Source organism: Eschrichtius robustus, chromosome 3, assembly GCF_028021215.1.
Source record: "Eschrichtius robustus isolate mEscRob2 chromosome 3, mEscRob2.pri, whole genome shotgun sequence".
Lineage (NCBI taxonomy): Eukaryota > Metazoa > Chordata > Mammalia > Artiodactyla > Eschrichtiidae > Eschrichtius > Eschrichtius robustus.
Genome location: NC_090826.1, coordinates 37,031,909 through 37,054,193, shown reverse-complemented (window position 1 = coordinate 37,054,193; position 22,285 = coordinate 37,031,909). Strand labels below are relative to the sequence as shown.

Below are 22,285 nucleotides of genomic sequence, written 5' to 3'. Positions count from 1 at the left end.
CCCCCACCAGGGATCAATCTCGGGCTGCGGCAGTGAAAGCACCGAGTCCTAACTGCTGGACCGCCAGGGAATTCCCCACTGAATCACTTTTTTTTTAATGTATAAACTTATTTATTTACTTTTATTTTTGTCTGTGTTGGGTCTGTGTTTCTGCGCATGGGCTTTTCTCTAGTTGTGGCGAGCGAGGGCTACTCTTCTTTGCGGTGTGTGGTCTTCTCATTGGGTGGTTTCTCTTGTTGCAGAACACGGGCTCTAGGCGCACTGCCTTCAGGAGTTGTGGCACTCGGGCTCAGTAGTTGTGGCTCACGGGCTCTAGAGCACAGGCTCAGTAGTTGTGGTGCATAGGCTTAGTTGCTCCGCGGCATGTGGGATCTTCCCGGACCAGGGATCGAACCTGTGTCCCCTGCATTGGTAGGCAGATTCTTTTTTTTGTTTTTTAAATTTATTTATTTTATTTATTATTTATTTTTGGCTGCGTTGGGTCGTCATTGCTGCGCGCGGGTTTTCTCTAGTTGCGGTGAGCGGGGGCTACTGTTCGTTGTGGTGCGTGGGCTTCAGTAGTTGTGGCTCACAGGCTCTAGAGCGCAGGCTCAGTAGTTGTGGTACACGGGCTTAGTTGTTCCGCGGCATGTGGGATCTTCCTGGACCAGGGCTCGAACCTGTGTCCCCTGCATTGGCAGGCGGATTCTTAACCACTGCGCCACCAGGGAAGTCCGGCAGGCAGATTCTTAACCACTGCGCCATCAGGGAAGCCCCCACTGAATCATTTTTGAGTGAGTTTTAAATTTCACAGGTGCCACTGTTTATACCCAAAGTGGAAGTGCTAGTCCCTGCCCAAATAGCTCCACAAGAACCACAGCCAGTTACAACTCTATACACTGTGCGAATTACTCAGCATAGCGGACTCATTCAGAAAGCAAAGGGAACAGGAGACTGCTGCCATTGGCAGCTTTGCCTGAAGCCTGTGGTGTTGACAACCCCCAACTGTCCTAAATTGAAGCAGAAACTGATTTATTCATTGGCTGATTCATTCATCTAACAAAATGATTATTGAGCATCTTCTCTGTGCCGGATCCCTGGGCTATGAGGAGGACTAACATACAATCCCTGCCCTCAGGGACGACACAGTCCATTGGCGAGTACCAGTAAAGAAATTGGCATTTATGATTTGGTGTTAAAAGAGCCATGGGAACACAAAGGAAGCCAGGCTGGTGTGAGGGCCTGTTGAGGGCATGGGGGATAGAGAATCAGGAGAAGACTTCCCTGGAGAAGGTGGCACATGAACTGGCAAGGCCATGGGGAGAAGGGAAGGACTGGGAGGGAGAATGTGGCGAGTGCCATATTGGATAGTGTGTGCCACTCTGGTAGCCAGGCAAGCAGGGGGGTCTGGCTGGGACGCAGTGTGGTGGGTCATGGAGTGAGAGCTAAGGCTGTGTAGGCAGGCCAGCCCCAGCTTCTGGAGGCTTTGCATGTGCCAAGTACCCTCTAGAGCAGATGTTTTCTCATCTTTCATTTCAGGGAAGACTAAGACTCAGAAAGATTGACAAGCTTGCCCACAGTCAAACAGCTAATGAGTAGTGAAATAACTCTGTTGGATTCCAAACCTCATATTCTTCACCGTTAAACTAAGCTCCACTGCAACCTCTCTGGTGGAGGACCAGGAAAATAGACTGTGTGGGTACCATGCTGGAGAGATGGAGATCAGTGTAGATGTGAGAAATACAAAGACCTGAATTATAACAGTGGAGACAGAATGGAGAAGGCAGAACAGATCTGAATGATGTTAAGGAATTACAGTTGACTGGTCTTTTTAGAAGTTGGTTGAAGGTGGGAAGCAGGAAGACATGACAATTACCCACATGTCTAACCTGGGTGATTGGATGCTTTTTGCTGAGATTGGGACCTCGGAGAATGAAAGGTTTGGAGCAGGAATACCAGGAGTCTAATTTTTTTTTTAAATTTATTATGTATTTATTTATTTATTTTAATTATTTATTTATGGCTGTGTTGGGTCTTCGTTTCTGTGCGAGGGCTTTCTCTAGTTGCGGCAAGCGGGGGCCACTCTTCATCGCGGTGCGCGGGCCTCACTGTCGCGGCCTCTCTTGTTGCGGAGCACAGGCTCCAGATGCGCAGGCTCAGTAGTTGTGGCTCACGGGCCCAGTTGCTCCGTGGCATGTGGGATCTTCCCAGACCAGGGCTCGAGCCTGTGTCCCCTGCATTGGCAGGCAGACTCTCAACCACTGCGCCACCAGGGAAGCCCCTAATTTTTTTTTTAACATCTTTATTGGAGTATAATTGCTTTACAATGTTGTGTTAGTTTCTGCTGTATAACAAAGTGAATCAGCTATATGCATACATATATCCCCATATCCCCTCCCTCTTGCGTCTCCCTCCCTCTTGCGTCTCCCTCCCACCCTCCCTATCCCACTCCTCTAGGTGGTCACAAAGCCCCGAGCTGATCTCCCTGTGCTGTGCAGCTGCTTCCCACTAGCTATCTATTTTACATTTGGTAGTGTATATATGTCAATGCCACTCTCTCACTTCGTCCCAGCTTACCCTTCCCCTGCCCCGTGTCCTCAAGTCCATTATGTACATCTGCATCTTTATTCCTGTCTTGCTCCTAGGTTCATGAGAACCATTTTTTTTTTTTTTAGATTCCATATATATGTGTTAGCATACGGTATTTGTTTTTCTCTTTCTGACTTACTTCACTCTGTATGACAGCAAGAGTCTAATTCTGAACATGGTCAGTGACATCCAAGGGGAGATGTCCAGAAGGCAAGTGGGTATGAGGGTCAGGCTCTCAGGCTCAGGAGAGAGGTCTGAGCTGCACAGTGGTCACTCAGCCACTCTGCACTTCATCCATAAAATGGGAATAATAGTGATATCTGCCTCATCAGCTTGTTGTGAGGACTAAATGAGTAATGAGCTAGAGCAGTACTCAGTATATAGTCAATACTCTATAAAAGTGAGCTATTATTGTTTCTATCATTATAGGTGGTAATTAAAACCATGGGAGTGGATGAGGTACCACAGAATCAAAAGGAAGAGAAGAGAAGAAGACCTTGGATTGATTCCTAGGAGAAAAAGAAACCAACACTTAAGGGACTGGTGGAGGAAAAGGGATGTGTGAAGGGCTGAGAAATAGTTTCCAGAGAGATAGGAGGAAGACAGGAAAGTGTGGGGTCTGGGAAGGAAGGGATCAGAGTCCTCAGGGAGGAGGGTGGGATCAGGAGGGTTTGTAGTTTGAGAGTTCATGCCCAGTGAGGCTGAGAAGCAGCTCTGCAGGACCCATGCCCATTCATTGGACAAATAACAGATTGGGTACGTGTCAGCTACAGTCAGCAACAGCGCTGACTGAAACTGCAGTAAACAAAACAGATGCAAGGAGCGTGCCACCGACATTCGATGGAAACTGGAGTGCAAGGGGAAGGATTCCTCCAATCCAAAGAGGAACCACGGAGCCCACAGCCTGTCAGCACCAGAAGAAAGCTCTGTGATCACCTGTTTGATAGATGCAGAAACCCAGAACAAAGACTTGCCCAGGGAATTGCAGTGAATGGGAGATAGAGCTGTAGCAGCAGGCTTCGTTCATGTGGCAGACGTGCCTCAGAAATGGCACGGCACCTGGGAATTGTGGCTCTGTCAGGCAACCGTTTCCAAGGCACTCAGCACTGATGAGGTTGGTTTTACAATTCTTTGGTCCTAGAGCCTGGGAAAACCAGTGCCCCCGTTCTTTGTCCTCACATCCAGACAAGACTGCCACCTGCTGGCCACACTAAAGAAGTGCACCTCAGTGCCATCCATACACAGCTTTGCTTCCTTTTCCAGCAGAGTTGGGGTATGAATAAGTTGGGCAAATCGCACTGTTGTAAGGAAAAGACCAGTGCCAGGCAACTTCCTGACCAATTACATCCTGCCTTTGATCCCTGTACATTCCGCCACCTCTTTTACCAAATCCTGTTCAAAGCCCAAAGTTGAAACATTAAAAATATATTTTATGTAGTATTTTGTTTAAAAAAGCCAGGCAAGGGACTTCCCTGGTGGCGCAGTGGTTAAGACTCCGCCTGCCAAAGCAGGAGACGCGGGTTCGAGCCCTGGTCCGGGAAGATCCCACATGCCGCGGAGCAACTAAGCCCGTGCACCACAACTACTGAGCCTGCGCTCTAGAGCCAGCCAGCCACAACTACGGAGCCCGTGTGCCACAACTACTGAAGCCCGCACTCCTAGAGCCCGTGCTCCACAACAAAGAGAAGCCACCGCAGTGAGAAGCCCGCGCACCGCATCGAAGAGTAGCCCCCGCTCGCTGCAACTAGAGAAAGCCCGGGCGCAGCAATGAAGACCCAACGCAGCCAAAATAAATAAATAAGTAAATAAATAAATTTATTAATAAGAAAAAAAAGCCAAGCAACATAGTGTTACGTGCTATGGTGCTATACCTGTTGCTGAATCAATAATTACCAAGGTGTGTCTCCCATTGGTATCCGCCCTTCTGGGCCGGTCTCGCCAAGCCCAACCAGCCCTGTCACCCGAGCGGCACACCCCACACCAGGTGCAGCGTGGGGTGAGGGGAGACAGTATCAGGCCCTGGCGGACACAGTGTTTAGGGCCAGGCCAACTGGGCAATTAGAAACAAGTTTTTCCCAAGGACTTTCTATTTTTAAAAAAACTCTGGAAGACTGTATAATAAAACTTATAAATGCTAAGTAAAGTGTCGCAGTTGAAGGGCTCATGTAATTTTGGAGAAATAATGTATCTTTTAAAAACATTCAGTAGGTTTTTATGTGAAACTGTCCTTTAGTGTCAGAGCCTTGTGACCGTTGTTCATTGAAGTTACACAGGACCTGTGCCTCTTACACAGGAAAGGCTGACACTACTCCCCGTGTCAACTCAGAGGAGGAAACAAAGGCACAAGGTTCTATGGGGCAAAAGCTGTAGTTTTAAAAATGAAATCTTTTAGTATTTGCTTGACCTTGTGAAGGGCATGAAGCTGAGACACATAATTTTTAAAAATATGTTTTATTGTAATAATAATGATGTCTATCCTCAGGTTTTGTGTGCTGCTCAAAACTGGCAAAAACAAAGAAGAAAGTCTTGTTCTCGTAACACTGGGGAGACAAGAGAGTGTGGTGGTGAGGAGATGGGTGCAGGAGTCAGACTGTCTGGGTGTGGCCCACAACTTTCCCGCTTAACATCTTTGAGACTTTGGACAGGCTATTTAATTGCTCTGTGCCTCAGTTTCCTCACCTGTAAACCGGGGATGATAATACTACGTACTCCTCAGAATTATCCTGACCGTTACTGGAGACGATGAAAGAGCTAGAACAGTGCCTGGCACATAGTCATCCTCAGTCACTGGTAGTGATCACCAGTTATTATTACTATGATTATTGCTTCTGTAACAAAGTTCTAGGACAACAGGGACTTTGTTTCATTTGTCACTATATACACAGTGCCCAGCCCAGTGCCTGCTCTTGTTGAATAAGTAAATGAATGAATGAAAAACTTATGTTATTTAAAAGTAAACCAACAAAGTACGTTATCAAAAAAGTGAAAAGATAACAACAGAATGGGAGAAACCATTCTAGTATCCAGAATATATAAAGAACTCTTACAATTCAACAGCAAAAAGACAACCCAAGTTTTAAAATGGGCATAGGACTTGAATAGATAGTTCTTCAAGGAAGAAACATAAACATCAACAAGCACACGAAAAGATGTTCAACATCTTTAGTCATTAGGTAAATGCAAATCAAAACTGCAATGAGGTACCACCACTCCATATCCACTAGGATGGCTATGTATATATATCTGGACAATAACAAGTGTGGGCAAGGATATGGAGAAATTGGAACACTCAAACATTGCTGGTGGGAATGTAAAATGGTTCAGTTGCTGTGGAAAACAGTTTGACGGTTCCTCAAAAGATTAAATGGAATTACCATATGACCTGGCAAATCCACTCCTAGATGTATACCCAGAAGAATTGCAAACAGGCACTCAAACAAATACATGTGCATGTATGTTCATAGAAGCACTATTCACAATAGCCAAAAGGTGGAAACAGCTCAAATGTCCATCAGCAGATGAATGGAGAGACAAATTGTGGTATATCCATACAATGGAATATTATTCAGCCATAATAAAGAACAAAGTACTGGGATTCCCTGGTGGTCCAGTGGTTAGGACTCAGTGCTTTCACTGTGGTGGCCTGGGTTCAATCCCTGGCTGGGGAACTAAGATCCTGCAAGCCGCGCAGCACAACCGAAAAAGAAAAGAAAAGAAAAGAATAAAGTACTGATACATGCTACCACATAGATGAACCTCGAAAACAGTATGCTAAGCAAAAGAAACCTGATAAAAAGTTCATATATTGTATGATTCCACTTTTATGAAATATCTGGAATAGATGAATCCATAGAGACAAGATTGATGGTTTCCAGGGGGTGAGGGGAGGGGTGGTGGTCAGGGTAGGTCCCTGACCAGGAATCAAAGCCCGGCCCCCTGCATTGGGAGTGCGGAGTCTTAGCCACTGGACCGCCAGGGAAGTCCCAATCATACTTCTTTGTATTAGGAATCTACATAACTTCACAGAACAAAGAACCTCAGGAAAATTAACAATGATGTTCTTGCCCATCGCCAGTCTCTCCAGGTCTCTGGAGGAGAGGGGAAGAGATGTTACACATTTGAAGACTTGTCTGTGCCTGTCCTGTTTGGTCACTTAGGGCCACTGTTTCCCTGCGATAACATTTCTAGAGGAGTCCACTGTGTCAGTGAATGCAGTTTGCTTAGCCATGAATCCTGCTGTTGTACTTTGTGGCTGATAAGCCACACTTCCAACTTCACTATAGGAAACATGATCATTTTATGAGCATGTCAAGTTAATCATAGGTTGTAGGTCAATTAGAAAAAAAGTTATTCTCCAAATGACCATTTTTCCAAATTCGCAAGCATTTCCATTTTACCATAGACTTGTTTCTTATAGCTATTTGTTAAATTTTCAGCAATTTTTATCAGATGGTACAGTGGTTTTAAAATATGTCCACAAAGTTTTTAGTATGTTTCCTTTCAAGAGGTGGAGCCCAATTCTTCTCCCCTTGAGTGTGGGCTCAACTTAGTGACTGGCTTCCAATGAATAGAGTAAAACAGAAGTGACATGTGCAACTTCTGAGATTAGATTATGAAAGATATTGGGGCTTCCTCTTTGCTCTCTCTTGGATCACTCGCTCTGGGAGAAGCCAGCTGACATGTCAGGACACTCAAGCAGCCCTATAGCGAGGTCCACATGGTGAAGAACGGAGGCTTCCTGCCAACAACCAGCACTAACTTGCCAGGCGTGTAAGTGAGCCACCCTGGAAGCCTGTCCTCCAGACCTGATCACGCCTTCGGATGACCACAGCCCCAGCTGACCGCCTGACTGCAGTCTCATGACACACTCTGAGCCAGAATCATTCAGTTAAGCTGCTCCCAGATTCCTGACCCACAAAAACTGTGGGAGATAATAAATGTTTATCTTTTTTAGTCACTCTGTTTTAGGGTAATTTGTTATATAGCAATAGGTAATGAATATAGATGGACTGATTTAACAGCTTTTGCGGATTTCTGCAAAGTTTGAATATAATGCCTTTCGTGTGGCCTTCATAGCAGCATTTTAAGGAATCTTCATTTGTCTCTGCCCAAGCTCTCTGTAGCTGCAGTGGCAGGGAGTAGGGGCAAGGAGGGGGAACCTGGTGAGGAAACTTGCTGGAGGTCACCATGCTACATGGCCTAGACTGCCCATCCTTGGGAGAAGAGGGGATGGGGAGGGGGTAGGGCAGAGAAAGGGAGGGCAAGGGTCAGAGAAGGGGACCAACCAAGGGCAGAAAGTGGTACTGAGGGGCAGAGAGAGGCTGAGACCCCTGAGAACTCAGAAGTTCCGGCTTCTCCCAGCTCTCTTAGGCCCTACCAATACAACCAAGAGGAACTGCTATACACTTTAAATATTTTAAACATTTAAAGTAAACATTTTCAGTAAACTGGCAATTTGGTGAATTGGGTACTCAGCAAACTGGTCATCTGGCCAGTTGATTTTTGGGTAAGCATACACTTGGCAAATTAATTTACAATGATTCGTCTGTTTCTAATTAAGTCATACATAGTAATTTTTATGTTCCTAAGGCAATAATTTATTTGTAACAGATACTAATATATTTACACACACACATATGTATTTCAAATTCCCAACAGAATTAACTTCTCCTTCCAAAAAACTTTGTGACTTTGACATTTCTCTTCTCCAGGGAGGGAGACCAGTGAGTGAATACTTCTGTGGCTTTAGACTGCTCATCATGATTAAGTCCCTGCCTGCCACTAATTCCTGGAATAGCAACCCTCCTTGGGAGGAAACTGCCATTTTTCACTTCACAGCCATTATAAATGGAGATAAATTCCAGGCAGGACCACTTTGGAGAAGTCCTCCCTTAATTTTAATTTTGACTCTTTTAGATTGAAAGGGATCATCATTAAAAGAAATTCTGAAGTCTTAATTCTATGAAAAAAACCCAAAACCAAACCATCCTCAGAAATTAGTGGATGTAAGTGTCAGAACCCTTTCCCCGGTTATTTCTACTTCAAAGTGAAGAACAGACAAGAATGGGCAATCAGAATCTGCTGCAGTGGGGAACAGAAAGCCATTACTTGGCCCCAGGTTTCCTCCTCCACTCTTTTGTAGGAAGGGCAGGGCTTTCCCCACGACCTTCAACGTGGGGCTCCCTGACACACCCCTCCTCCAGGGGCCCCTGCATGGGTAGGGAGGAGACAAAATGTTACAAAATCCAGCTTGGCCAGACAAACGTATTTCAGGAAACTGCATGAAAATATGGAGAAAGGGGAGAAAAAGGAAGAAAGAGAAGCTTATCCCACCTAGACAGACATGGAGCCACCACAACATATGTGCCCCAGCTGCCACACGGCCCACTGCAGTGGTTTTAAAACTTGGCCACAAAATTATTTGACCCCCCTCCCATCAAGATGTGGGATCTACTTGCTTTCTTTGTATCTGGCCAGGAAGTGACGCTATGTGACTTAAGAAGCTAGGTTGGGCTTCCCTGGTGTCACAGTGGTTAAGAATCCGCCTGCCAATGCAGGGGACACGGGTTTGAGCCCTGGTCTGGGAAGATCCCACATGCCGTGGAGCAACTAAGCCCGTGCGCCACAACTACTGAGCCTGTGCTCTAGAGCCTGCGAGCCACAACTACTGAGCCCGCTTGCCTGGAGCCTGTGCTCCGCAACAAGAGAAGCCACTGCAATGAGAAGCCCGCGCACCGCAACAAAGAGTAGTCCCCGCTTGCTGCAACTAGAGAAAGCCTGCACACAGCAACGAAGACCTAACACAGCCAAAAATAAAATAAATAAAATAAATAAATTTATTAAAAAAATAAAGCTAGGTCAAGAAAGGCTATGCAGCTTTGGTTTGGAATGTCTTGGAAGCTCACTCAGGATTCCTCTTGGAATCCGGCCACCAAGCTGAGAGAAGCCTAAGCTACAGGGAGAGGCCACATGTAGGTGCTGCAGTGCACAGTCCCAGCTCTGAGTCCCACCTTCAAGACCCAGAAGATCCCAGCCTCCTTGTGCTGCTCAAGGCTTGGTCTTGGGTGAGGAAAGACCAAGTTGCCTCTGATGCAAAATTTAAGGGAGAGATCAAAATCCAGTAATCAAGATAGATACTTTTTAATGCAATTAAAAAAATCAATGCAAAAAAAATGAATGAAGAACGACCTATCAAAATGTTAAATAAAAACAGTAAGAGTGCCACATGGAGCCATATTGGAGCCTGAGACAAAAGGAAAAATCAGTAAGAGTGATCCTCATTAGCCTCACTTGAGCTCCTGCTGCGGTCCCAGCTGTCTTCCAACTGAGGCCCTGGAAATCATGGAGCAGAGATAATCCATCTCTGCTGTGTCATGTTCAAATTCCTGACCTACATAATATGTGAGAATAAAATAGTGACAGTTTTACAACACTAAAACTGGGGTGGCTTGTTATAAGAAATAGGTAGCCAGAATACCCCCCCACCCCTCTGCTCGAGAGCCTTATCATCTCCTACCTTCCTTCCCCTTTTTGTCCTCCGAACCCTGTGCCTTGGCCCTAAGAACTCTCAGAAAGTAAAGAGTCACTTAAGACACACAGCTTCCACTTAGCCATCTGGGCTGAAAAAACAAGGTATTTCAAATTTTATTCCCAATATGATGGAAGAAAATGGAAAAATGAGGAGCTGGAGGGGAACTTGGGGTCAAGGAGGTGGCCTGTGACGGGAGTAGGGACACTCTGTTGTAATGGGAAAGAGAGTAGAGGAGGTGGGTGACAGGCCAGGCAGGCTGGTAGGTGTGGAGGTGGGAAGGTCTCAATGGAAAAGGAGGTGAGGTCATCTCCTGGCTCCTCCATCACAGACGCCCACTGCGAGGGAAAGGGTCACCAGGCCCACCGAGCCTCTCCACCTCCTGTTTTCACAGGACTCCCCCTGAGAATCCACTTTCCCTGGAGACTTCTCAGGGAAGGATATCGTTCCCCGCCCCATGCAGCACGCAGGGTAGAGAGCACGGCCTCCGTAACTTCCTCCTTCCAAACCATTCCTTTTTCTCCTCAAATACAAACAAACAAACACAAACAAAACCCTAGTACTTGGTACACCACAGATGTTCAATTAATACTTGTTTTTAAAATCAAGCCCTTATAAAGCTTAGTCCCTTCAGCTATATCACTGGCTCCCCCTGATGTTGCCACCATCCTGGGGGGCTCCACCTTGGTCTTGCAATTTGGTGTCCTCAAACTCAGAGAAATTCACCTCTGATCCTCTCCGGTCGTCACTGTTAGGCCCCACCTAAGACCTGTCAGACTTTCCCTCCCCTGCCTTTGGAGGAGTCGCTGTGGAAACTGAGAACCATATTCTTGCCCTTAACTTCCACCCCACCAATCATGTGAAATAGTTCCCCCTAGTGGACGATCAATGCACATGCATGCTCTATATTCCCAGGGACACGAAGACTATTTTGAAGTGCCCGGTAAAAAAGAATAATTCTTTCATTCAACAGACATTTCTTGTACCCCTGTTACGAGTCTGGCTTATCTGAAATTATTTTGAGGAGCACAGTTTCACACCAGCAGACATCAAACCAAAAAGGCAGTGACAATTCATGCTCCTGCTGCCTCTGTCAGAGTCAGTTGTTACATAATAAACTCAGCGGGACTCTAGATTGGGCCTGATATGGGAAGAAGCTGGGCCGGTTCAACTCTGGAGGACTTCATCAGCAAAACTGAAGCAAAGCCATTTCTTCATAAATTTATTCAACAAACTTCTACTGCACACCACCCTTTATATGCCAGGCCCTGAGCTGGAAAAAGAGATGAATCAGACCCTGTCCGCGCCCTGAAGCTGCTCAGAGGGGAAGACATTTAGGCAAGTAGTCACTAATACAGTATGCATGTGCAGGACTCCCTCCCTCCCTCACGCACTCAACAAACACGTACCGAGGACCTAACATACGCTGGGGACTGTGCTGGGGGTATAAGGACAAAAACTATGAGAGCTGCATGGAAACGTGCACAGTCTATGTAAAGGGCAGTTACCATTCTGGAGATAACTGCTCCAATGGAGGCAGGTGCTGGGGGGGAGGAGGGAGCAAGATGGTAAAAAGGAAGGAGGCTGACATTTGGGCAGGGGTGAAGGCAGGTCGGGGAAGCCCTCAGAGAAGAAATGCTTAAGGGGGGAAGAGACGGAATGGTCACTTTGCCACGTGGAAGTTGGGTGAGGGGAGGGAGGTCACAGCGCCACCCAATCTAGTCTCCTTGGGGTTGTTTGATTAAGCCTCCTGACATGATTCCACCGCCAGCTCACCCCCTTGCTCCAATGCCAGCAACAACTCTCTGCTGCTGGGCCTGACCTTGACTTAGGTGCCTCTACCACTCCACCCGCTCACTGGCAACTCCTCCCCAGCTAGGAGGCTCTGCTCCAGCTGGTAACCGATTCCAACATAGCATTACTTCCCAACACAGGAGTCCATGTACCCCCGCAGGGGTCAAACAGATACAAAGTTGACAGTGCTGCTGAAGGAAAGATAAGGTGGGCATTCAATCTCAACACTGCCTCCAAAAAACAATCTAGGTTGGGAGTGAGCGCCAGGCCTTTGTTGATCCCCAGGGTCTCACTTGTATACCTTAACCCTGGTACCGGCCTCCTCCTTCTGACCCTCCTAGGCTTCCTGGACCTGGGGCTCAGCCTGTCATCCTGGGCACAGAAGTCCCGATATGTAGTGCCACCCAGACCCTTCCTGCCTTATGGGTCTCCCTGCCCTGGCCTCCTCGGCTAGGCCCATTCCCCCTTCATGTGCCATCTCACTCTCCACACCCAGGCGGTCCCCAGTCCTGTCTCTCCTCTCTCTTCCTGGGGCCTCTCTATCCTGCTAGATCAGCACATTCCATTTTGTTGTCTGAACAACTCCAGCCTAAAGTCTCCCTGTGGCTCTGGCCTGCTATTCCATCTGACATTCAAGGTGCTCCATGATCTGGTCCTGGCCTACCTTCCTAGGTCTTCCTAGACCAAGACCGCTACCAAACCTCCACCAAATGATCTCCATGCCACTCCCCAGACACATCTTGTACTTCCCTGTGTCTGGGCCTTCCTTGACACCATTCCCCTTTCCAGAATGCCCTTCTCTGCTTTCTACCTTCCCATTTTTCAAGGCTCAGCTCAAATACCACCTTCTCAAGAGAACCCTTCCTTGATCTCTGCTGTTGAAAACAGAATCTCCCTTCTCTGAACCATCTTAAGAGCAGGGAAGGAAATAACATCCTGGAAACACCTGCCATGTGTTGCATGTTAAAAGCATAGGCTTTGGAGTCAGACAGATCTGGTTTGAATCTGGTCAGCTGTGTAACTTTGGGAAGCATACTTAATCTCTCTGTGCTTCAGTGCTTTAGCTTGAAAAACATAAAAATGCCGACCCCCACCATTCATTCATTTGAACATTTGAATACCTAATATGTACCAGAATCTATACTCTTGTGGTTATTTTGAGAATTAAATGGAGCAATGCATGGAAAGTGGCTGGCACATAGGCATACTCAATAAATGAAAACTTATTAATACTACCATTACCCAACCTAGTTTCTTAGAAGAACAGTCCCCAGGGTGATTTCTGTTTGGAGGGGAAGTGCCACATAAGTCTGGGAACCAGAGCCAGCTCTGGACCCAGGCACATTCTAACAACTGCTAGAGCATGTGGCTGATTCCAGGCTCAGAACGTGACTGTCGTTTTCTGAATAACTTGCCCATCAGTACAGAGCCAGCACCTTCCGTCTGCCGAGGCTGTCTAGGACACTCAATCAGGCTCTTTGTGAATAGGAGAAAACGTCTCAGAGCAAAGCTGCCTAGCTCTCATGGCCACCTTCTGCCATCTGGAGCAGACCCGGCCGCCTCCCCTACCTTCATACTGGACTTCCAGGTGCATAGTGCGCAGCACCTTCAGCACGCCGTCCACAATGCCGGGGTGTGTTGTCCCGATGATCGACTGGCAAGAAAGACAGCAGGACAAGGCGGTTACTCTTTCCTTTCCGTCTAGTCCACCTGGGAGAAGTGAAAAGCTGGCTTCCAAACAGCCGGGAAGCCTTAGCTGAATGGGGAGAGGGGGGCAGCAGTGAGTCACTGGGCCCTGGCCCCACACCTGAGAGGTTAATTTCTTTTTTTTTTTTAACATTATAGTCAATTTTTTGCGTACTAGTAGGGAGGGAGAGCTCTCTCTTTTTTAAAATTAATTAATTAATTATTTTGCCTGCGTTGGGTCTTCGTTGCTGCGCGTGGGCCCTCTCTAGTTGTGGCAAGCGGGGGCCACTCCTCGACGCGGTGCACGGGCCTCCCACCGCGGTGGCCTCCCCAGTTGTGGAGCACGGGCTCCAGGTGCGCGGGCCCAGCAGTTGTGGCACGCGGGCTCAGCTGCTCTGCGGCACGTGGGATCCTCCCGGACCAGGGATCGAACCCGTGTCCCCTGTATTTGGCAGGCGGATTCCCAACCACTGCGCCAGCAGGGAAGTCCGAAGTTAATTTCTTCTGGAGAGGAGGAGCGGAGATGGGCAGCCAGGAATCTCCAGAGACTCTGCCGAGGTTGCCACTGAACCCTCTGGCTCAGGCAGCACTCCGTGGAGCTGGCCACTGCTAGAGGTGCAGGGACAAGTCGGCTATCTTGGCTGCCAGGAGGACAGGCACAGGCTGGAGAGAGTGGAACTCATCCAAGATCCTAAATCTTCTCTCTCTCAGGATCTCACCCAATCAGGCAACCCTCCTGTCTGTGTCTTCTACACGTGCATTGGTTCCTGTCTTTTGGCATTAAACATTCTCAAGATCACCCAGATTGAAAGCAACAGTCCTTCAACTCTGTCTCCTCTTGCTACTGTTCTTTCCCCCTTTACACCTAAGCTTCCCAGGGGAAGCTACTTCTTCATCCTCCATGCATCCTTTGACAGGCGGCTGTAATTTAATTTTTCCTGCCATCGGACAGTCCCCTAATTGACCAAAACTCTTCCTGCTGAGCTCAGCTTTCTGTTCTACCTGCACTGAATCTCTCTGCTGTATTTGAGCCAACTGATCATGTCCTTCTTCTTTTATTTATTTTTAAAAAATAATTAATTAATTAATTTCTGGCTGTGTTGGGTCTTCGTTGCTGTGCGTGGGCTTTCTCTAGTTGTGGAGAGCAAGGACTACTCATTGCGGTGGCTTCTCTTGTTGTGGAGCACAGGCTCTAGGCGCGAGGGCTTCAGTAGTTGCGGCGCAAGGGCTTAGTTGCTCCTTGGCATGTGGGATCTTCCCGGACCAGGGATCGAACCCGTGTCCCCTGCATTGGCAGGTGGATTCTTAACCACTGTGCCACCAGGGAAGTCCATGTCCTTCTTCTTGAAACTCTTTTCCCTTATTTTTCACAGCCCTGTGTTTTCCTCTTCTTTTATGGCTTATCATTCTTTTTCTTTTAATGTTTATTTTTTATTTATTTATTTTTTCGTATTAGTCATCCATTTTATACACATCAGTGTATACATGTCAATCCCAATCTCCCAATTCATCACACCACCACCCCCACCGCCCGCCATCATTCTTTTTCAAGGAGGCAGAGTGGTATATGGAAAGAATAAGGACTCTGGAGTTAGAGTTGGATTTTAATGTTCACCTTCTACTTAGTGTGTGGCCTTGAATAAGTCACTGAACACCCTCCTAAGGCTCGTTAGCATCACCTTTAAAATGGGGATGATAATACCTGTCTCCATCAGCCACTGTGAAGACTAAAAGAAACAGTGTAAGCAAGCCCTGAGCACAGTGCCTGACATGTAGGAGGCACTTAATAAATGGAAACTGGAAACAATAATGAAAATCAGATGTTTTGCTGATCTTCTTCCTCAGCTCATCTCTTAAATGTTGGCAGTGTTCCTTCTCTTCTTAGTTGGTGTATTCTACCTGGGTGATCTTATTGACTTCTACTCTTTCGGATATCACTTCTCTGTTCATGAACTCCAAACTGCCATCTTCATCTCGGATCTCTCTCTGGAGCCTCAGACTTTTATTTTCTACTGTCCTGTGGGCATCTCTACTAGACGTCCCGAGCAGTGATTCCTCAATTGAGCTAGGAATCAGAATTGCCTGGGGGAACTTAAAGGCCACCCGAAAGCTGTCAGATTCTACAGGAGGGGAGCTCAGGGTTCAGTATTTTTTGCACAAGTGATCCATCTATATCTTCTGCAACCAGCTTGGCCTCCTGAGATGGGCACTTGGGAGCCACCAAGGCTCATCAAGTTTATTGGGTCAAAACCTAAATCAGATCCGTTTTTCCTGTTCTCTTGGTGGCACACAACTCACCCCGTGGTCTAAGTCCAAAGCTGGCGTCTTCTTGACTCCTTTTCTTTTACTGCGCCAAGTCCCATACACTCTGCCCCGGAAATGTCTGTCCAACCTGGTCACCTCGATTCCTCCTGCCACGGTTCAGGCCGTATCATCTCTTTGGTCTCTTAATTGCCTCCCTGCCTCCAGTCCTTCCTGGAGCTGTACTACTGAGAGCTTTTTTTTTTTTTTTTTAAATTATTTATTTATTTCTGGCTGTGTTGGGTCTTCGTTTCTGTGCGAGGGCTTTCTCCAGTTGCGGAGGGCGGGGGCCGCTCTTCATTGCGGTGCGCAGGCCTCTCACTGTCGCGGCCTCTCTTGTTGTGGAGCACAGGCTCCAGACGCGCAGGCTCAGTAGTTGTGGCGCACGGGCTTAGTTGCTCCGCGGCATGTGGGATCTTCCCAGACCAGGGATCGAACCCGTGTCCCCTGCATTGGCAGGCGGATTCTTAACCACTGTGCCACCAGGGAAGCCCGAGAGCTTTTGATGATTCATCTCAAAATCTCTCTTGGAGCCTCTATTCCCTCCTTACATGGTGTCTTCGTGTGGTCACCACGCCCCAAAGCTGACTTTGCTGCATTCTAGGGCACCGAGAGGAAGGCAGAAGACAACGAGAGAAATGGAGCTTTCCCGAGCACCGGAGATCTGGCTTCTTTCTTCACTTACATGCTGCCTACAAATGCACCATGATTCTTTCCCTATCAAACTGACTCTTTTAATCTTTTCTACGGTCCTTTCATCATCCTTGCTGCTTGTCTCAACCACTTTTAAGTCTGCCAACATCTTCTGATCCATAAGTAAACAGGACAAATCACTCTGCTGGGAGACACGAACTCTCTGCCCTGCCCTGGCCTTCTGGAAGTAACGCTGATGGAACAGCAGACATGCAGCGGGAGGCTGAGCTCTGTTTCTCATGCCTGCATGGAGTGCAACTGTGGAAGGTAATTGTCAGATTACTGAGTTGGAATCAGAACCACCGAAGCATGTAGCCTGGGCTCACCTGGGCAGTCCTGAGAGTCTGCAGGGACAGCTGCTGAGCTTTCGGGGACGCACAGGGCAGCAAAGCTATTAGACCTTTGTACACTTGATTCTGGTACTTGGGATTACTGTGGATCAAAGAATCCAACAGAATCTGCACTTCTTCCTGGGTCTCTTCTGACTTAGACTTTGCCAAAAATTCTGCTATGGATCGTACACCTGAGCAAAGGAGAGAGGAAATGCTAAATTGGAAGGGGTTTATGAAAATAATCCTCACTCAAGGTTACATAATATGAGGTAATAGGATTAAGATGTATTTAACCAGGCCTGTCCAGTCAAAGCAAAATTGAGGCTCTGTTCTCATGTTGCATCACTACTGTTTTCACCTCGTGCCTAGGTGGCTGGGGGATTTTGTTTCAACGTAGGCATGTTAGCTTGTCAAAATCTGTTTTAAAATTTAAAATGGCTCTGCAAAATGCACAAATAAAACTTGCACTTTTGATTGCTGTATGATAACTAACACATAGATAGCGCTCAGCACTAAATGTTTTTTGACAAATACTACCTTATCTAGCCCTGGAAACTACACTGAGAGGGAGGTGTTGGTCCCTTTTTAGGATAAATACACCAAGGCTGAGAGAGGCCATGGGGGAGAAATGACGAAAGAGCAGTGAGGGAAGTGCTTTAAAGAGGGATGCGTGGGGGATGGCATCTCCTGTGCACACCTCAAGCAGACCACTTGGTGGGACATACTGAAATTACTGGGTTATTTCCTTTTCTCACGGCACTGTAAGCCCTTTGAGGACAAGGACTGTATTTTATTCATCTTTGTGTTCCCAGCACTTTAGCGTATACCTAGCATACATATTCAACAATTTTAGTTCAATCTTATTTCTAGAGTTATTCATAAATGGCTCAACAAATCTTTGTTGAATGGATGCATGAAAGAGGATATATTTGAAATGAAGTATTTCCAAAACCACCATGGAAAGATTTGAGCAAATGATAAATCAAGAAAATCGTAACTCTGGGTCTTCCGGTGGTGATCCGGATAGAAGCTAAGTGAGTCCACTCTACAGAACGCTTCCTGTGCAACCAGGTCCGTGATGCGTTTTCCTCTAGCAGTGCTGGGGGCGGCCCCCAGGGAGACAGGAGAAGTGACACCCTCGTTCTACGCGGTACCCACCATAGCTTTCACAGATGAGCTCCTTGTACTTCCTGCCAGAGTTTGCAATAACCTGAAGTAGCTTGATGGATTCCTTCTTGTCCTCCTCCTCGATCTTCTTCAGTGCAAGTATTTCCAAGAGTGTTAGGGCCCCTCCAACCTCAAGAAATTCTACAAGATATCGATTACTGTCCAGAGGGATAGAAAAGTAGAAATAAGACATTGTCAAGTTCCTTGACACTAACCTTTCTAAGGGATCTCAAGGACCTTTCTTCATATACTCCTCCTAACCAGGAAATGTTCGTGGGTAAAGTGACACAATAGTTTGGAAATTTTCCTTCCAGAAGGAAATGCAGAAGTTAAATACAATGGCCATTTCCTGTGCTTGGATTTCCAGCATCTGTGTCTCTTCTCCTTGAAAGGGCACCTCAACTGTCCCATGGGAGATCACCCCTCCACCACTCACGAGCCATGTGGTTTTGGGAGGGTGAGCAGGTGAAGGTGTGTCATCCTTCTGGCTGCAGTAATTGGTTTGGGGCCAGGCATGTGACCTAAGTTGGTCCAATGAGGCTCAAAACCTGGGACTTTCTTGGGAACGCTTGGGAAAGACATGTTCTCTTTTTGGTGTGACTGAGCTAGAAGGATGCATGTCTGGAGTACTGAGGACTACAACACATGGAGGCCTATGAATATAGAGGAAAACAAAGCTGAGAAATGGAGAAAAAGAGGGAGAGACCAAATACTGAGAAATGGAGAAAAAGAGGGAGAGACCAAGTACTGATGACAATTTTTGAGCCACTGGATATAGTCAGGCCTGAAATATGGATTTCCACTCTCTGGACATTTCAGTTAAGTAGTCTAATAATTTCTACTTTTTCCTGGTCCAGTATGAGTTGGTTTTCTGTAAGTCACAACCAAGAGAGTGCTGACTAGCAAACTATCAATGGAGAACGTGGGATGGAGGAGCAACTAGACCAGGACCACAGCTGCCACCATCTCTGGGTCCATCCTGAGGGCTACTAGGTACCCACTGATAACTAGAAGCTAAGGTCCCATGTGGTGTGAATGTCAAGGATACCATGAGCCCGGTAGGCAACTTAGACCCCAGAATTTCTCTAGAACAGAACTCACCTGCTTACAGCTGATAAGAAGATGCCAATGGACCTGAGCAGCTTGTCTAAACGTGAGCCAGTCATGTAGCTGTACGACAAGTTAAAGAGTGAATTTCAGGGTGGTTTTCCATCTCGTGTCTGATCCCTAATACCACCTATGGCCCAGGATGACCAACAGCTGAATTGTATCCTTTATCTGAGAGGGGCCACTAGGTTGAAGGGGTAGGGGCATGGGGGGTGGTGGCAGGCATGTTCATGGTTCTCCACGAAGCTCTTCTGGGGTAGTTCAGCCACTTTGGCTCTGACATGCTCTCTAGAGAGTAAGAGGCTCTGATGAATGGAGGGTGCATGAAGAAAGCTGGGGGTCAATTTCCGAAGCTTCTCTGTGCCATGACCATTGCACCCTTGGGCTCAGCCCAGTTCATTACTTTATGCCTCATTCCTGGACTTCTCTAAAAATAATCAGCTTCATCATTAATTCTCAATTTTGTACTTGCTCAAAGCTTTATAATGGAGGTCACTATCTTTATGAAGAATTGTGTGTCTTCCTAATAAGAACAACAGGAGATGGTGGAAAAATTAAACTCTGATTTAAAACAACCCTGGTACTTAATGTTATTTTTTAATGTGAGCTTTTGCAAAAAGCTTCGTTGTAATAAAGCACCCAGAGCACGCATCAGCTCGGATACAAGGTATGAAATCAAGCCACAACAGAAAAGGAACCAGTCAACAATTACTAGGCTCATAACACATCACAGGCTCTTAGAACACTTAAGAAATTAGCTGAAATTATTGCAGCTCATGGAGGATGACTGAGAGTTTCCAAGACTGATAAAGGCTAATGTAATGGGTTGGAGGTAATGGTGCTTTGTTGGGGAGGGAGGGTGCATGAGGCAAATTATCTCGGCTGCACCCTGGTTCCCTGGATGCCAATAGAAGTAGAGACAGATTGGCTCATTAGGAAAGGCTCTTTACTGCAAAAACAGTGTTTGCTCTGGAGCCAGGCTCCCCTGCCTGTTGCCGTTTTAGCTGGGGGCCAGGCTATCAGCCCACCACCCAGCTCCTCTGAAACCCCAGCCCCCATTTCCGCCTCCATGCCTTCTCAGTGCCTCTTTTCTTCAGCTAGCAGCGAGGCTGACCGACTTTCGTCACCTTCTTTTTCCTCTGTCCCAGGCTAGCCTTATTTTCATAACCACTTCATTATACATATTTCTGGACCATTATTTCCAGCAATTAGTTCTAGAAGTTTGCCACGATATCAGCAGTAGCTAACAAGTACTGAGCATTTATTGTGCCAGGCATTGTGCTAACTGCTTCGCTGGCATTGTCACATTTAACCCTCAGCGCACCCTGCAGTGGGTGCTATCAGTATTTCCACTTCCTTCATGAGGAAACAATCTCAGGCAGTTTAAGGACCTGATCATGGTCCCAGAGTTAACTGATGGAACTGGGATTTGACCCTAGGCAGCCTAACTCAGAGTCCGGGTTCTTACTGTCAGCCCTTCCTGCCTATAGACAAACAGGGGGAGGGAGTGGGCTACTGACAGATGGTGTTGGAGGTGGGACCGTGGCAGGGATACACTGAAGTTGTCTGGATGGTGTATGGGCTTTGGAGCCAGACCACTCATTTTAATCCTTATCTCTGCCACCTGCTAGTAAATTATTCAACCTTTTCAAGGCTCATCTTTCTAATCTATAAAATGGGATGATACTGAATTCCCTGGTGGTCCAGTGGTTGGGACTCCGTGCTTCCACTGCAGGGGCCGCAGGTTCGATCCTTGTTCGGGGAACTAAGATCCCACATGCCTCGCGGTGAGGCCAAAAAAAAAAAAAAAAAAGGTGGTTGGGGGAATGATACCAATACCTATTAGGCTTGGTGTTAGGCTCAAATGAGATATTTGTGTGGTACAGAGTTCAGTGCCTAGAGCATAAAAAGACTCAATACACGGTAACTAATAATTTTTGTTATTATAATATATAAATCTTTAGTTTTACTGATTGGTTCCAGAAGTTCAAGTTTCAAAAAGGGGTTTGAAGCTAATGTGGGATTAGGTGGCAGTCAATTTTACAAAACATAATGATGCTATATTGATTTGTTTTCCTTTAAAATCCACCGTAACTGGAGGGGTGGGGAGGAGAAGTGGGGGGGTCACTGATTCAAAATGCTATGTCTCTTCAGCCAGTCTCTTTTCTCTCCTGTATGACAAGGTCACAAAAAGTTAGGAAATTATGAATAATTCCAGGTGTAGAAACTGAATATACAGCTGTATACTAAAAGCGTGGTTTGGGAGTTCCCTGGTGGCATAATGGTTAGGATTCTGGGCTTTCACTGCTGTGGCCTGGGTTCAATCTCTGGTCGGGAACTGAGATCCCACGAGCCGCGCAGCGTGGTCAAAAAAAAAAAGCGTGGTTCATTTAATAAACATTGGCTGAGTGTCCACTAAATGTTGGGTGCTCTGATTAGCACTTAGGACATGGAGAAGAATAATATAATGCCTCGGTTAACAAGTGCAATGATTGAGTAAGAAAAGAAGAGGGCTTGGGCTACCCTGGTGGTGCAGTGGTTACGAATCCGCCTGCCAATGCAGGGAACACAGGTTCGAGCCCTGGTCCGGGAAGATCCCACATGCCGCGGAGCAACTAAGCCAGTGTGCCACAACTACTGAGCCCTCGTGCCCTAGAGCCTGTGCTCCGCAACAAGAGAAGCCACCGCAATGAGAAGCCCTCACACCGCAACAAAGAGTAGCCCCAGCTCACCGCAACTAGAGAAAGCCTGCGCGCAGCAACGAAGACGCAATGCAGCCAAAAATAAATAAATAAATAAATAAAATTAAATTAGAAAAGAAGAGGGCTGAACACAGAATTCTTAGAAACACTAATATTTAAGGGGTGGTAGGAAAGACCCTGCAACAGTGACAGAGAAACAGTGATGGGAGAAGGGAGAGAAGAGGAGAGCTTTATTTTTTTTTACTTTTTATTTTAAAAAATATTTATTTGGCTGCACCGGGTCTTAGCTGCGGCACATGGGATCTTCATTGCGGCGTGCGGGATCTTTAGTTGCTGCTCGTGGGATCATTTTAGTTGCGGCGTGTGGACTTCTTGGTTGTGGCAGGCGGACTCTTAGTTGCAGCATG

At 46.8% G+C, this 22,285-nt stretch overlaps 1 protein-coding gene across 1 annotated transcript in view; it reads right to left on the bottom strand.

Annotated features, from left to right (window-relative positions):
- ARMH1 (armadillo like helical domain containing 1) overlaps positions 1-22,285 on the bottom strand; it is an 81,565-nt gene that overhangs the window by 38,577 nt on the left and 20,703 nt on the right. Inside the window, exons 4-7 of the mRNA XM_068539747.1 lie at positions 19,171-19,239; positions 18,061-18,227; positions 16,897-17,093; positions 13,460-13,544 (exon numbers count right to left, since the gene is read on the bottom strand). Coding sequence (XP_068395848.1) covers positions 13,460-13,544; positions 16,897-17,093; positions 18,061-18,227; positions 19,171-19,239 — 518 coding nt within the window. The remainder of the gene's footprint in view (positions 1-13,459; positions 13,545-16,896; positions 17,094-18,060; positions 18,228-19,170; positions 19,240-22,285) is intronic.